This window comes from Pygocentrus nattereri, chromosome 3, assembly GCF_015220715.1.
Source record: "Pygocentrus nattereri isolate fPygNat1 chromosome 3, fPygNat1.pri, whole genome shotgun sequence".
NCBI classification, from domain to species: Eukaryota; Metazoa; Chordata; class Actinopteri; order Characiformes; family Serrasalmidae; genus Pygocentrus; species Pygocentrus nattereri.
The window spans coordinates 30,652,743-30,667,286 of NC_051213.1; the positions used below are offsets into that span (position 1 = coordinate 30,652,743).

The window sequence follows — 14,544 nt, forward strand, 5'->3', positions numbered from 1 at the left end:
CTTATTAAATGACAACAATTCCAGACATTTGGTGTATCTTTAGAACTCCTCCCTGTGAAACTCTTGTCAAATAGCTTCTAAAAATACCACTTCTGAATGCAAGCAGGTCTTATCTAACTTGATATGTCTTAAAACAGACAACTTTTAGGGCCAAAACTGTCACCATTTGTTGGAATGGGCTGGGCTGGTGTCTCACAAAGTAGGATTTCTTGCTTAGCCAGCTAACTTTGAACTTAGTTCAATCCAAGCCTGGACTTTCTCTCTCATGACGGATTATTGAATTTTAACAAGATACATCGCCATGGCAACTTATGGTGCACAACTTACATGCTCTGGGGCTGGTTAACCCCTTAGCCCAGGCTTGTCATATACTAAATCTAATTATTCAGTAACTATATGGACCACAACACAACATATAGCGTGAGCTATTTTTAAGGTGATAGAAGTGTAGTAACACTTTGGGCCCAACCAGGGTGCTGGCCATTTAAAGGGTTAAGTATGGGATTTTTGGATCATAATGTGCTCTTGGACCTATCAGGGCATAGCTTCTGACCAATAAGTGCAGACTGGAGGCGTATGCTTTTTAGACCACATGTTTTTGTAAGTCTTTTATAATGCATATGCAACTAACTCACTAAAAACGCTGTAGCAAACACTGGCTGAAGCGACTGGACTCCTTAAGTGACTAGCTCTTTGCCATAAACACTACAATTTCATGTGCACAATTTGGGGGTTTGGAAATGTGTAACTGCACACAATGTACAGAACATTCTGAAACATGCATTGTGCTTCAGACTCCTACCTGGAGTGGATGAACCTGATGACTGCAAGTGTGTCATAAGAGTATTCAAAGAGATCTCAGTCCAAACTTGGTGAAGGAAGTGGCTTCTAAGGACATAACTGAAGTGTCTACTATTGTAATCATATCTTCATTAGCATAAAGTTGATTTTGCATTTGAGACCTGAACCTTGAGCCGAACCTTCTTTTTGAGCCTGCGTATATGGTGTTTTTCAGTGATGCTACCTCTTTCCATTTTAATAAACAAAAAATGTTAACCACACCTGCCTGTGTTCCAACTATATCCTGTTTATATATATATATATATATATATATATATATATATATATATATATATATATATATATATATATATATATATATAAGCAGTTTTGTGGAACACTACACGGGGCATAATTCAAAACTTGGCAGCACCATTGCATAGGATTAAAAACAAATTCATTAAACGTTCATTCATTCAGACTCTCTACAATACATGATTAATGGCAACTTACGAAGGTCAGTAATTTGTTTAATATCTCCATATCTGACTACAGCAGGGAAAAACTGAATTCTTGCCAACAGTGTACACTATTAGTTTAACAGATCATCTCTATCAGAGCATTTCTCATATAGTAAGAAATCCGTTCACTTCATTTCTTGAGTGACAAATGATGCCTTTTCACCTCAACCAAGATTTACATAACATTTTTGTTATTTTCCCCCCTCTATACAAATTAAAGTAGCTCAAGAGTCTCTAGTCACATTTGTCTACTGCTGTACTATATCGTGTATGTGTGCTGTGGCTGACCTGTCATAGCAGTTGAAGTCATCCAGCCAGCAGCCTTTCTTCACCAGCTCGATGGTTCCCGAGTTGTTGCGCCAGGAAGCATAGCAGTGCGAGCGCTTGTCCTTCTCGCCTTCACATCGCTCCACGCCGCTCTGGTTGGTCTTCTCGATCTCCCAGTTGATGTTGTAGTATAAACACTCGCGTGTCTCCACCTCTCCATGGCTGGGTCCTACACACAAACACATTACTATCAGTAAGTCCACACTACAGACTGCACTTTGTTGGAATGTGTTTGAGAAATACTATGCATTTTATTACAAATATGATGAATAATAGAGTGCACACTGCCTGGCCTGTCAAAGTCATGAAATTTTAGGTGACAATTAATCGCCACCAGCTTTAAGAATTATAGGCGATTATGTAATAATGGTGACAGACCCAGCACAGCCTTCGTTGATCAGATACTCAGGGCTGACTGCTGAAAGTTATGTCATAAGAGAATTCAGACAACTTATAACACCGTTCAACATACATGAGAAAAATGAAACATACTCCATTATTCTTACTAAGGAAGTGGATGATATGACAAAAATATATAACACTTCAAGACATTTTCTTGACAAAACATGCATCAAAAAATTTAATATCTCTGATGCTTGATAACTGCGAAATAAAATACTCTCAAAAATTATGAATACAATTGTATGTATTCAACCTCTGTAGCTGCACTGCACCAAACCGAATTAATCAAGTCAATTCTTAAGAAGAAATTTCTTTTTACAACCCACCTGTCAGATCCTGACATTCAGCAATGTTCTCTTACTTGGGATTTGTTCTTTGGTAAAAAAGAGAATCTACACATACTCAAGAGCACAAAGGTGAGAACAATGCTGTGGTTTATGAATCTGACTTTTTCTTAGGATCTTTCTCAAGAAGAAAATTTGGAAGATTAGTGAATGATGTCCAATCATTTTTAGAGGGTCCACTTCTCAAATCACTAAACTGCAATTTTAATTACAACCCCTATCCCAATGAAGTTGGGACGTTGTGTAAGACAAATAAAAGCAGAATATGATGATTTGCAAATTCTTTTCAACCTATATTCAATTGAATACACTACAAAGACCAGATATTTAATGTTCAAATGGATAAACTTTATTGTTTTTTGAAAATATTCACTCATTTTGAGTTTGATGCTTGCAACACGTTCCAAAGAAGTTGGGACAGGGGCAACAAAAGACTGGGAAGGTTGAGGAATGCTCAAAAAACACCTGTTTGGAACATTCCACAGGTGAACAGGTTAACTGGAAACAGGTGAGTGTCATGATTGAGTATGAAGGGAGCATCCCTGAAAGGCTCAGTCATTCACAGGCAAGGATTGTTTCTCAATGTGCAATTGCAAGGAATTTAGGGATTTCATCATCTACAGTCCATAATATCATCAAAAGGTTCAGAGAATCTGGAGAAATTTCTGCAAGTAAGCGGCAAGGCAGAAAAACAACATTGAATGCCTGTGACCTTCGATCCCTCAGGCAGCACTGCATTAAAAACCGACATCATTCTGTAATGGATATTCCCACATGGGCTCAGGAACACTTCAGAAAACCACTGTCAGTGAACACAGTTCGTCAGGGCCAAAGAGGAAATTGTTATCAGCGCAAAGTTCAAAAGCCAGCATCTCTGATGGTGTGGGGGTGTGTTAGTGCCCATGGCATGGGTAACTTGCACATCTGTGAAGGCACCATTAATGCTGAAATGTACATACAGGTTTTGGAGCAACATATGCTGCCATCCAAGCAACGTCTTTTTCAGGGATGTCCTGCTTATTTCAGCAAGACAATGCCAAGCCACATTCTGCACGTGTTACAACAGCGTGGCGTCGTAGCAAAAGAGTGCGGGTACTAGACTGGCCAGCCTGCAGTCCAGACCTGTCTCCCATTGAAAACGTGTGGCTCATTATGAAGCTCAAAATACGACAACGGAGACCCCGGACTGTTGAGCAACTGAAGTTGTACATCAAGCAAGAATGGGAAAGAATTCCACCTACAAAGCTTCAACAATTAGTGTCCTCAGTTCCCAAACGCTTATTGAGTGTTGTTAAAAGGAAAGGTGATGTAACACAGTGGTAAACATGCCCCTGTCCCAACTTCTGTGGAACGTGTTGCAGGCATCAAATTCAAAATGAGTGATAAAAACAATAAAGTTTATCTGTTTGAATCGTATATCTTGTCATTGTAGTGTATTCAACTGAATATAGGTTGAAAAGGATTTGCAAATCATCGTATTCTGTTTTTATTTGTTTTACACCATGTCCCAACTTCATTGGAATTGGGGTTGTATGTATATGTACTTATTTAATTCTATCGTTCATTATCAACAATGTTGCCCTAAGTTTTAAGTAGGGAAAACTTGGTGGACGATATGGCAAAAACAAAATTGTTACACTTCAATTGGAATGGAGACAGTGGTGCTACATTTAAAAATCAATGTGCGTGATGATTATTCAATATTTGGCATACTGTGTTCAACTAAATCCAGTTAAACTGGAATATTTTTGCTCTCTTTATAAATAAAACATGAAGCCCAGCCCTAGGAAAACAACCTACTCACTCTGAGCTTGTAAACTGCCTGTAGATTATTTGGACCAATCAGAAGCATTGGACCACGGGGAAAAAAAAAAAAGGGCTGGTGAAAAAAAGGTCCTCAAGAATGAGCAATTCTTGTCACATTAGCAATATCTGTTCATCATTATGTCCTTATTATTAGCTGCTTGAACATTTCAATGCTTTTGTCCTGAGGACTCTGGATCTTGTCTGTAGTTGAACTGTTCAGTTCTTGCAAAGGGTCAGTGAGGTGTTATAAACCTACAGTTCAGCTGAGAACCAAGAGCCTAGACATTCCATGCACAGCTTGCAGGGTCTTCAGAATTACTGTGCACTCTCCTCCAAAACCATTCTCTGCCACAGCCTGCACTTGGCAATGTGCCACAAAAAGGAATAGCGAGAGACCTCCTGCCATAATGGAAAGCCATCTCAGTTTCCTTTTTTGTCAAAACAGCATTTTAGACACCACTAAAATGAAAGTTGATCATGTTAACAAATGCTAAAAGTTTGATAGTGTGAACAGACTCACAGTTCACTCAAGCAATACAAAAGAACAGTGTCAGAGACAGCTCAGTGCAGGCTGAATGAACAGAAAATGAATACCAGCAGTGCTCCTGTAGTAAGTGTGAAGGTTTTTTTTTTCCAAGAACAAATCTAAAAGCAGGTGGACCACTTCTGCAATGCAAGCCAAGGCGAAAGCAAAGTTTGGATCAAGCCCATATTAATCTCACAATTCAGAATGTCTGGAAATCTTACACTCAGCTCAATTAAAATTCTGTGAGCAAGCCACTTGTACCGTAAGTTGGGAACCATGCCAGCAACCGCACCCCTCCTCTTCAAATCTCTTCCCTTTCCAAATACTCATTGGTGCCCACAACCAGACCCTGCACTGCTAGTGCTTTCACCCTGCTCTCAGTAAAACTGGACTGTGATATTTCAAACATCAGGGCACATCATTTCTTCAGCACAGAGTCCGTCAGACTCTTGGTCTCTCTTCACGGAGGTGTGATACTGGGACTGAGCCGTCCTCAAACCATCACTCAAGGCCAAATTCTCAGAGGAAGGCAGTGCGGCCTATCTATAATGAAGCAAATGACCTAGGGTAGCACATACGCTAACGCTGCGGAGCCTTTCCAGCAGGACGACAGAGGGTTGCATCACCCTTACGAGCGAGGCTACGTTTATCAGAAAGCAAAGCTCAAGGGCATCCAGGAGGACTGTGTGCTAGAGTTGACGTCCTTTAGGAAGAACGCTATATCGCCCCAAAGCACAATCAGGCCATTAAAGCCTCAGGACAGGGAGCATATCTATCTGTCAAAAACAACCAGAAACAGCCTTAGCATCTTTATTATGTGAGCAGCCCTTACTCCGTCATGTAGTAGTGAACAAGATGGCCATTTTATACAACTATTTTTTTGACAGGTTTGATATCACACTCTAGTGTGGGTATATAGTCGCATGCTTTCTTGATTATCTAAGTAATAACAGCATCTCTACAGGGAACAATTGTAATTTTCTGCAATTTAGTGTTTACACAATTTCTGTTTACATGCTGTATTTAATATATTAGATAGAAAAAACAGAAAATGTGACAACCATAAACACAGGCCACATTGTTTATTTTTCTGTAGAGTATGTGTACTTAATTTAACTGTTCATACATTTCCATATGCCCATATAATCATTTTAGATGCTTAAGTAAATGCATTAGTTTATTTTTGTAAGCTCTTTAGTCAAACATTTGTTGTGCAAAATGTAAAAAACAGCACTGAACAATATATAGTTAACTAATTAATATATAAGTTATCCTATTAATAGGGCATTAATATTAATAACCCTGATTAATAACCCTAATTAATATTAACCTTAACCCTACAGATACCTTCACATCCAAATTGTTTCATGTGTAACCCACACACTTGCACCTACATCTACGACAGCCAGACACTGCTAAACATTGCAGGTCATTCACACCATCAGTAGCAGGTCGGCCCTGAGACCACCTGAGGCAGCTACAGAGGGAGGTGGCACCGCAGATAGTGTAAGAAGAAACAGAAGTGGCTGGTGTCCAAGTTTGGCTAATGGCTAAATCCAACCAGGTCTTCTTTTTACATCATTCTCTTAAGCTGGTCTGTCTTAAGAGAAAAAATTGACAACTTATGACTACGCAGCAGGATGTGATAGAGGGGCAACTTTTATTTTTATTTGAAACATGACAACCATCCCTGACTTGGCCATTCAGCTAAATGGTCTAACTATTTTGCACTGTATGTCTTTGCATCATCTGCACTCACTTGTGGATTAACAGTATAAAGGGCAAACAAAGAAAAAAATAAATAACACTATAGGAGGAAATACTGCTATATCGGATAATCCAGCACACTGCCCACATAAAGTACAGTAACTGCAAACTGACAATTAAAAGGTGCACTGAAGATGCTTCTGGCTGCTGACAGGAAGAAGCAGTGAGGAAAATCTGTGTAACGTCTTAAGATGTTGTCCAGTCTGAGAATGAATTTCACCCCTGACTCTGTCAGCCCTGTATAGAATAATGAACTGTGCTGGGAATGGATGATTACAGAGTATAAAAACTGTCAGCACAAATTCCCCACATAAGGCACAGTGGTCTACAATCTGTCGGCCTGAGCTGAGTGAACAGCCAGACAAGGGCAGCCTGTCCTTGTGCGAGCCCAGAAAAGGTGAGGTCAGAGCAAGGATGATGACACCTCATATGCACCCACAGATCCAGAGAGGAAATGCCTCTTCATACTGATCCAAGATCAACAACCTTCAGGCAGAAGCTTGTAGGGATTTATTATTTCAGAGATTAAAAACATCAAAAGGTTTGTCTTTTTGGATCTGTAGAGTTGTGGTTTCTGTGTTGTTCAGAATGTATGAAACAACAACAGCATCAGAAAGGCCAATCTCAGAACAAAGGAGGGATGTGATTAAAAAAATTAACTATTAACCAACAAATAAACAACTGTTTAACCAATGCTTCCTATTCATGTCGGGCAGTCTTTGCAACATTAGATTGGGCTACTAAACTATAAAGCATGTAGCTAAAAACAGTTATGTTCAAGAGAAAACAAAACAAATGCTGAGGTACCAGCCAAAATCTGCAAGGAATAAGACAAAAAAAAAAAACACACACACACACTCATTTACTGTCCATGGGAGAAAATGTGATCCATGGCAGAGTGAGTAAAGTCACACCGGTGTGCAAAATCATAGAGAAGGACCTGGTGGACGAAGAGCTACTGAGGAACACTAAGCCAAAGCTAGTGCTGATTATATTTGTTTGCTTTTACTTGCTAATGAGTGGTAATCTTCACTTAAAAAGAATTTCTGCAGCTTAACATGAAATTCCAGTATAATCATGAACATATTCTACCCATCAGCCCCTGGTTGTGTCTCAATTTTTATTCATGCTTGTCTTTCCCCTCCCACCATTACTACATTCTAGGGCTCATACAGGGGAACACGTTTCTAATATCTCTGTATTAAATAACAGAATTCAGCTAATGTGTGCTCTCCTAAGTATGTTTCGCATGTATTTTACAATGACTTTGATTGTGGCTCAGCCAGTCAGCTTTTAGACCAGGGCGGCTTGTATCATTACTGAGTTTTACATGGGTTGTATCCATGATTTTAAGCTTGCTGGTTAATGATTAACCGCTGACAAATTACAGTTTGTGGTCAGTCAAAAGAATGTGAAAAAGAATCACACTAATGTTGCTTCGGATTAAATTCAAAGTGGTGTAACGATGCACAATTTTCTTGATACGACATGTGCTTGACTGGACTACTCTACCAGACTGAGACACCTCACTATTTAAAAAAAACTTGGCTAATTAACCATCCAAAGTAGGCAAACCAAACTTTTTTTTCCCTATTTCATAGTAAGAAATCTATCTGTAGTCAATTCACAGCATAAATCATCTGGCAATTTCCGATTAAATCTTTTTTCTTTTTTTTTTTAATTTAACGAGCATTGTGACGCATAGCGTTTCTTATCCAACTCATTATGAAATCATGAAACAGTCTATTTGGCAAGTAAACAGGCCAAACATATATTTCCAAACTGTCCTGTCTGAAGCTTTCTACATTTAAAGTTAAAGCTCTCGGCTGATCTCGGATAAGCATGTAAAAGGTGAGCAGTGTAAAGGCCTTGGAGTATTTGAGAAAGCGTGAGTAAGGGAGCAGAAAGAACAGTAGGCCAGTGAGCTGTTCATCCCCTGCCTGGCAGGAACCTGCGTGTGTGGAGCCCGTGTTTACTATACAACGCAAATTTGGCAGCGGCCGCGACGGCAGATGTTCTCGCCAATCTGTGCGTTGCGGTTGCTAGGTAACACCGAATATCGGAGTAGCACCGTCGCCTCACCCCCACTAGACAAAGACCTTTTTCAGTGAATCGCACATGCGCACACACACACCATACATATCCGTACACAAACACTGCTGGGCTGTAAATGAGGACAGCCAATGCCAATGTGCTGTTTGAGTTGCTGTACTACTAGGGGCGCATACTAAAACCCCCGCTGCCTCAGCAATGAACCCTCTTCAACATTCAGGGCCTGAATTTATGAGCTTCCAAGGGGACACTGAGGCTAATGGCGATAGCAGATGTCAGCAGCACAAAAGGAAGCATGTCCTAAAAACATTAGTTGTGGGACTGGACCCTTTGAGATGCATCTTACTGCCACTGGTCTGCCTGTACATTATGTGGGCAATATAATTTTAGTGTAACCAGGCGTTTTCTCTTAGCCATTTACATCAGTTGGCAGAACGCCTCACTAGTTCCCCCTCCTTCCCCAACTTCTCACTCTTCCTCTCTCACTCTCTGTAACATGTTCCCTTCCAGGCGCATCAACAAAAATGACCAACTCTAAAACGCCGAGAGCTAAATCTGTTAATGTGTCAGTCAAGCTAAGGTAGTAATCTGATTAATCCAGCAATCAGTTCTGTTCTTCTTAAAGGCCAAACAATAAGAATTCACTTAATTGAACAACATAACATGCAGTCTTTCATATTACAAAATATATTCCATCCATCCATCCTACTAGGAAAAAAAGATAAACAACAAAGCTTTAAAAACACTTCATTAAAAAAAATATTGAATCATCTAGTAAAAAAGAAAAAGAACAATGTGCCTGGTCCCATGCCTATAAATAATGCAGTAATTCCCAAACCTGGACCTGAATTGAAATGAAGGTGTTCAAGCTGGAAAACACTAAAATGGGCAGGACATGCCTATCAATCATGCCTACTTGTAGTGGAGTAAAAAAGACTGGGCTAGTATGACAGAGTGCATGCGAATGATATGGCCAGCTAGTTAGCACATGAAGCATTTAGTGGTCATTGGTTCCACTGCAAAACATGGCCAACGCAACAAATTCATGCCCAGTGTTCACATATCCACACTCATTTTCACAGGAATGGCCCAGAACTGTGTTCACTACTGCAGACTAAACAGCGACAATTGTAATGGAACATAACAGCAGTAAAGGGTGAAAAGAAATCTTGATTCTGTGTCCACTGGCGGCCACCAATAGAAAAGAGTACGAGAAATTTCGAAATTTTAAAGGGAAAATAAACTGGGATTGTGGTTGGGATAGTGTAGTGGGTAACACCTCTGCCTTCTACATTGTAGACTGGGGTTCAATCCCCCACCTGGGCAAACACCCTACACTATACCAATAAGAGTCCTTGGGCAAGACTCCTAACACTGCCTTCGCCTGCCTGTGTAAAATGATCAAATTGTAAGTCGCTCTGGATAAGAGCGTCAGCCAAATGCTGTAAACGTAACTTTGTTTCTAAAGCTTCACTATGTAAGATTTTGGGATTTGGAGACCTCTCTGGAGGAAATGTTTAATTGCATGCAATGTGCCATAGAACATTTTGTGAATTCTGTGAATGACGCGTCTTTACATGTGAGAGAATGTTCTACACTGTAAAAAGCGGTACGTCAGATCTATTTTAAAAAATTATGTATTTATTTAGGTTGGATAAAACTAGTTAATTTACTTGTTACCACAGGAAGTCATATTTTAAGTAGATTTGACTAACTATTGTCATCTTATCTTCTTCAGTCTGATGTTTTTATATCTGAGACCTACACATCAAGCTGTAGCTTATTTTTCTGTCTCTGTGAAGGTGACGTGAAAAGACGTGTGACGTTTTTTTTTTGTTTTGTTTTTTTTCAGATGTGTGACGTTTGAAAATCTCCCACAAAATCCGTCCCAACACCTCTGGCTTTTAAATGGATATTTCAGGCTTTACAGGGTGACTCGCAGCAGCACATGCGCAACCTATTTTACCACGTTTTCTCTCTTCTGACTCAGTAATGCTACTCCTTTTACTTTTAACCAAAATATCTCACACGCTGCTGCTTTAAATAGGACGGAGATTAAACAGGTCTACCATAACGTGTCAAAATAACACTTATAAACCATTTCAAAAACACTAAGATTATTTTTGCTCTGCTGCACCAGTTATTGCTGCCGCGTTAAAACTATGTCAAACAACAAGATGCAGCAGAGATGCATGATAACCACATCGGTACGAGGAGATAATTGTTGGGAAAAATAAAATAAAAATAAAAATACCAGCATCGGACACACGATGATTTGCTTTTGACTGACATTTGAAACCAATATTTGATGTAATGATAAGATATAGCATAGTAGCCCAGCATTGCATTAAAATCATCTGCATTTCACCATTAGATTGTACTTCTGAATCTTTACTAATTAGTAAAATCAACGTTGTCATGCTTTTTTATTCTGTTTTATACATATATAATAGACCCCCCCCCACTGTATTGTGTCCACTTTAATGATGGACAGACCAGTAGAACTGATCCAAAATTATGTGGAAACAAATATTGCTCCATTAAGTTCCTTAAAAAGTAAAGAAAGTTTTTTCACTGTCTCTGTAAGTTATTATTTTAGAGAATGCAGTTTTGTTCTAACAGCGATGAAAAGCTATATTACTCTATTATGCTGACATGCAGATGAACTTTGTACAAACTTCTAGATTTTACAAATGTTTATATATCAGCAGTGGCAGATATGTACACGAAAAATATCTGGCTCAGAATTCCTATTTCAGTGAATCACTACAAGTTAATATAGTTTATAAAAATAGTATAAAAGGAGGGGGAAAACATCAATTACTCCGTTGTGTGTAATATCTGCCTTAGCCAGGCATTTTCATTTCAGTGCATTAATAAATGTTCAAAAAGTGCGAACATGATCAGAGAGAAATAAAGCAGAACAGAGGCATAAGAAGGTGAGAAAGCGAAGGAGAAAGACAGAGCAAGAACAAGAGGGGGAAAAAAAGCTAAGTGTCCATTCTTTTCAGTGGGAGCTGCTTTATGTTACTGACAGGGACAGGACCAGCAGAGTAAGTCAACATCTGTTTCTGCTGTTACTGCTACTCAGGAGCTTAGCCACTTCCAAACCGCAGAGCCCATTTCAACCGCCGCGCACTTCAACCTCAGCACAGCTCACTCGCGCACCGTAACCACACACACACACACACACACACACACACACACACACACACACACACACACACACACACACACACACACACACACATGCCACAATATCCATGTTAACAGCTGAAGGGAGGCACATTCTCTCCAATTTACAAACGCTAAACAGTTACAGAAATAGCTTGCTTCCTTGAAAGTGAGCCAAGGCACCCTGCTGGGAGCTGTCATTCAAAAGATTTCTGTTAAACATTACATTAAGTAATGCACTGCACATTTATTTAAGGATGACACTGAGTACCGCCTCATAATAAAAGTCAGACGATCAGGGTTTCTGTCCACAGTGACAAAACAAAATCATACTGAGGACCATTCACTGCTTCTCAATCCATTTAGGCCAAGTTTGGATGAAAAGACAATCTAAAATAGCATTTGCAACTAAAAATATACCCTGCCATCTAAAAAATGGCTTCAAACCTCAGAGCTTTTTCCTAGGATCAAAGCAATGCTGAACACCGCGCCAGCCGTTCTGTGCGAGAGCAAGAGAGTGAGTGAGTCTCGGAGTGAGCGAGTGAGAGAGATCTGGAACTCATTTTCTGTGGCCCATAAAGACTGTCACTCTACAGCACAGAGAGCATGAAGGCCTTGAAAACACACCAGCACAAAACCTCAAATGCCACTGACATTCCTGATAAGACCTTGCGTTGTAATTGGAAACAGAGACAGCAAACCACAAAACAAAACACAGCAGCCGCTTCATCGAACCAAACAAATTGAAGTTTTCAGCCAAGTCCCTCCTAGATTGTTAGTTCACAAAGAGAAACTCAATCTGTGTGTGTGTGTGTGTGTGTGTGTGTGTGTGTGTGTGTGTGTGTGTGTGTGTGTGTGTGTGTGTGTGTACTGAAATGAGTTAAATAAGGAAAGACATGAAGAAAAAAAAAAAAAAAAAAACTTTGTGCATCATGTAAGTAATAAATTGAATGTTTTATAAAATTGTTTGCAAACTTTGCTACCAGCAACTCACTTCCACCAAACTAGCAATGATTAAAACAGTATTTTCCCATTACTTCCTGCAAAAAAACTGCATAAGCTCAAACAGAAATGCCCGATTTCATCAAGCATGTCATGGATACTGCAGACATATTTGCTGCCTTCCTGGCATTTCCGTAATCTACAGATAAGGGTGACAAAAACCGACAGAACATACAGAGAACTAATTAACATTAGGTGGGCTGTTAGAGTTACAAGGTCAGTTTCCTGAAAGATTTAAGTGAAAATGGATTCATGCTTTAAAATATTTATAGATTATACAGTACTGAGCAGAACTCGGAGACGACCTTTTTTGTTGACTTAATTTGCAGTCAAAGCTTATTCATTTATACACAGACGTCCCCAGCACCAAGTATAACTGAAGATGAAATCTATCAGTAATTAATTCGTTTTACTTTTGTGCTCTAATGACACCTCAACTCTTCCTTCCTTCCAAACATACAGCTGTGTCTCCAACAAAAGCTGTTGGCAAAGCTCTCACTGACACTTCCACTTCCAAAGACACAACATTCATGCAAGCAACTACCTAAACTCACCTCAGCTGCCTTGCACACTTCTTGCTCATGAGCACCTAAATGGGCTAAGAGATCAGAGATAATATATACACTCCACCTGCATAATAAAGGTGAAATTCAAATGAAAATGGGTGATGGGAAAACCGGAGACGATTTAGAAAAAAAAAAGGGACTCAAATAAACCGTGCAAGACCTGGTAGATGACCAAAACTGTGACCATCAAGAAAAATTGTACTTTAAGCTTTCATATTTGAATGGAAGCTCCACTAATACTTCAGATCTGAAAAAATCCATAGATGTTTATGGCCATCCTTCCACCGTGAGAAAACAACTCCACACAGAATCTGATAGAATGCGTAGCTGTCAAGAGGCCATTACTGAGAAAAGGTAAAAGACCTTAGATAATTAATAAAATGTTTCCACTAGAACATTGAATTCTGATATCGGAGATGTGGAGTCTAAATTTGAGATCTCTGGAATTAACAGAAGGCTATTTGTACGCAACGAAAAGCTCTTCCAACTATGTCTACAACCATTAGTGAAGCACGGTGGAGAATCAGTGCATTTTCGGGCATATACAACATCTGGAGTTGGTGATCTGATTGAAGGCATAATGAATGCAGATAAGTATAAACAAATTTGAATACAACAATGCAGTACCCCCTGGAAAATGTTTGGTTCGGAGGAAGTAAATTCTACAAGACAGAGACCTCAATCACACCGCTGAGAAGATCAAAACATACTTAAAGAAACTGCTGGTTTTCTCTGGAGATGTGGAAAATTATCCATGTAGATTTCTTCGAAAACTGAAAGCGTCGTGAAAAGAACGGAAGCTGTAATAAAGGCAAAGATTGGACCCATTAAACACTGAGCAACTCAATACTGTATGTGGTTAAGGCATCTTTGTAATCTTGTATTACACACATTTTCTGCTTTTCCCCCCTTTGATGCTGAATAATTAATAACATGGACTTAATGGGAGTAGAAATTAAATAAACGAAAGGGAGGTCTCTAACTTTTGCACAGTACAGTAAGTTTATATATAATTAGACGTCATAATGACCACAACGACTTCTATTCAGTAAATCTAATACTCCATTAAACCACCTTGAAAAGGTCACAACCTCCTGTCCACAGTGCACATTAGCTTCACCATCATGAACAGTTTATAGTGTACCTACAGTCATCAGCCCCCTAATGTTGGTGTCCCATTGAAATCTTATGCACAGTATAGTTTAGGTCATTACCTTCAGCTCCGCTGCTCTAATTGCTTCCCCCTGGCTAATTACAAGAGCCATATGTAATCTTTA

General features: G+C 39.4%; 1 protein-coding gene across 1 annotated transcript in view; it reads right to left on the minus strand.

Annotated features, from left to right (window-relative positions):
* acvr2ba (activin A receptor type 2Ba) overlaps nucleotides 1–14,544 on the minus strand; it is a 63,350-nt gene that overhangs the window by 12,988 nt on the left and 35,818 nt on the right. Inside the window, exon 2 of the mRNA XM_017712299.2 lies at nucleotides 1,590–1,797. Within this exon, the coding sequence (XP_017567788.1) occupies nucleotides 1,590–1,797 (208 nt within the window). The remainder of the gene's footprint in view (nucleotides 1–1,589; nucleotides 1,798–14,544) is intronic.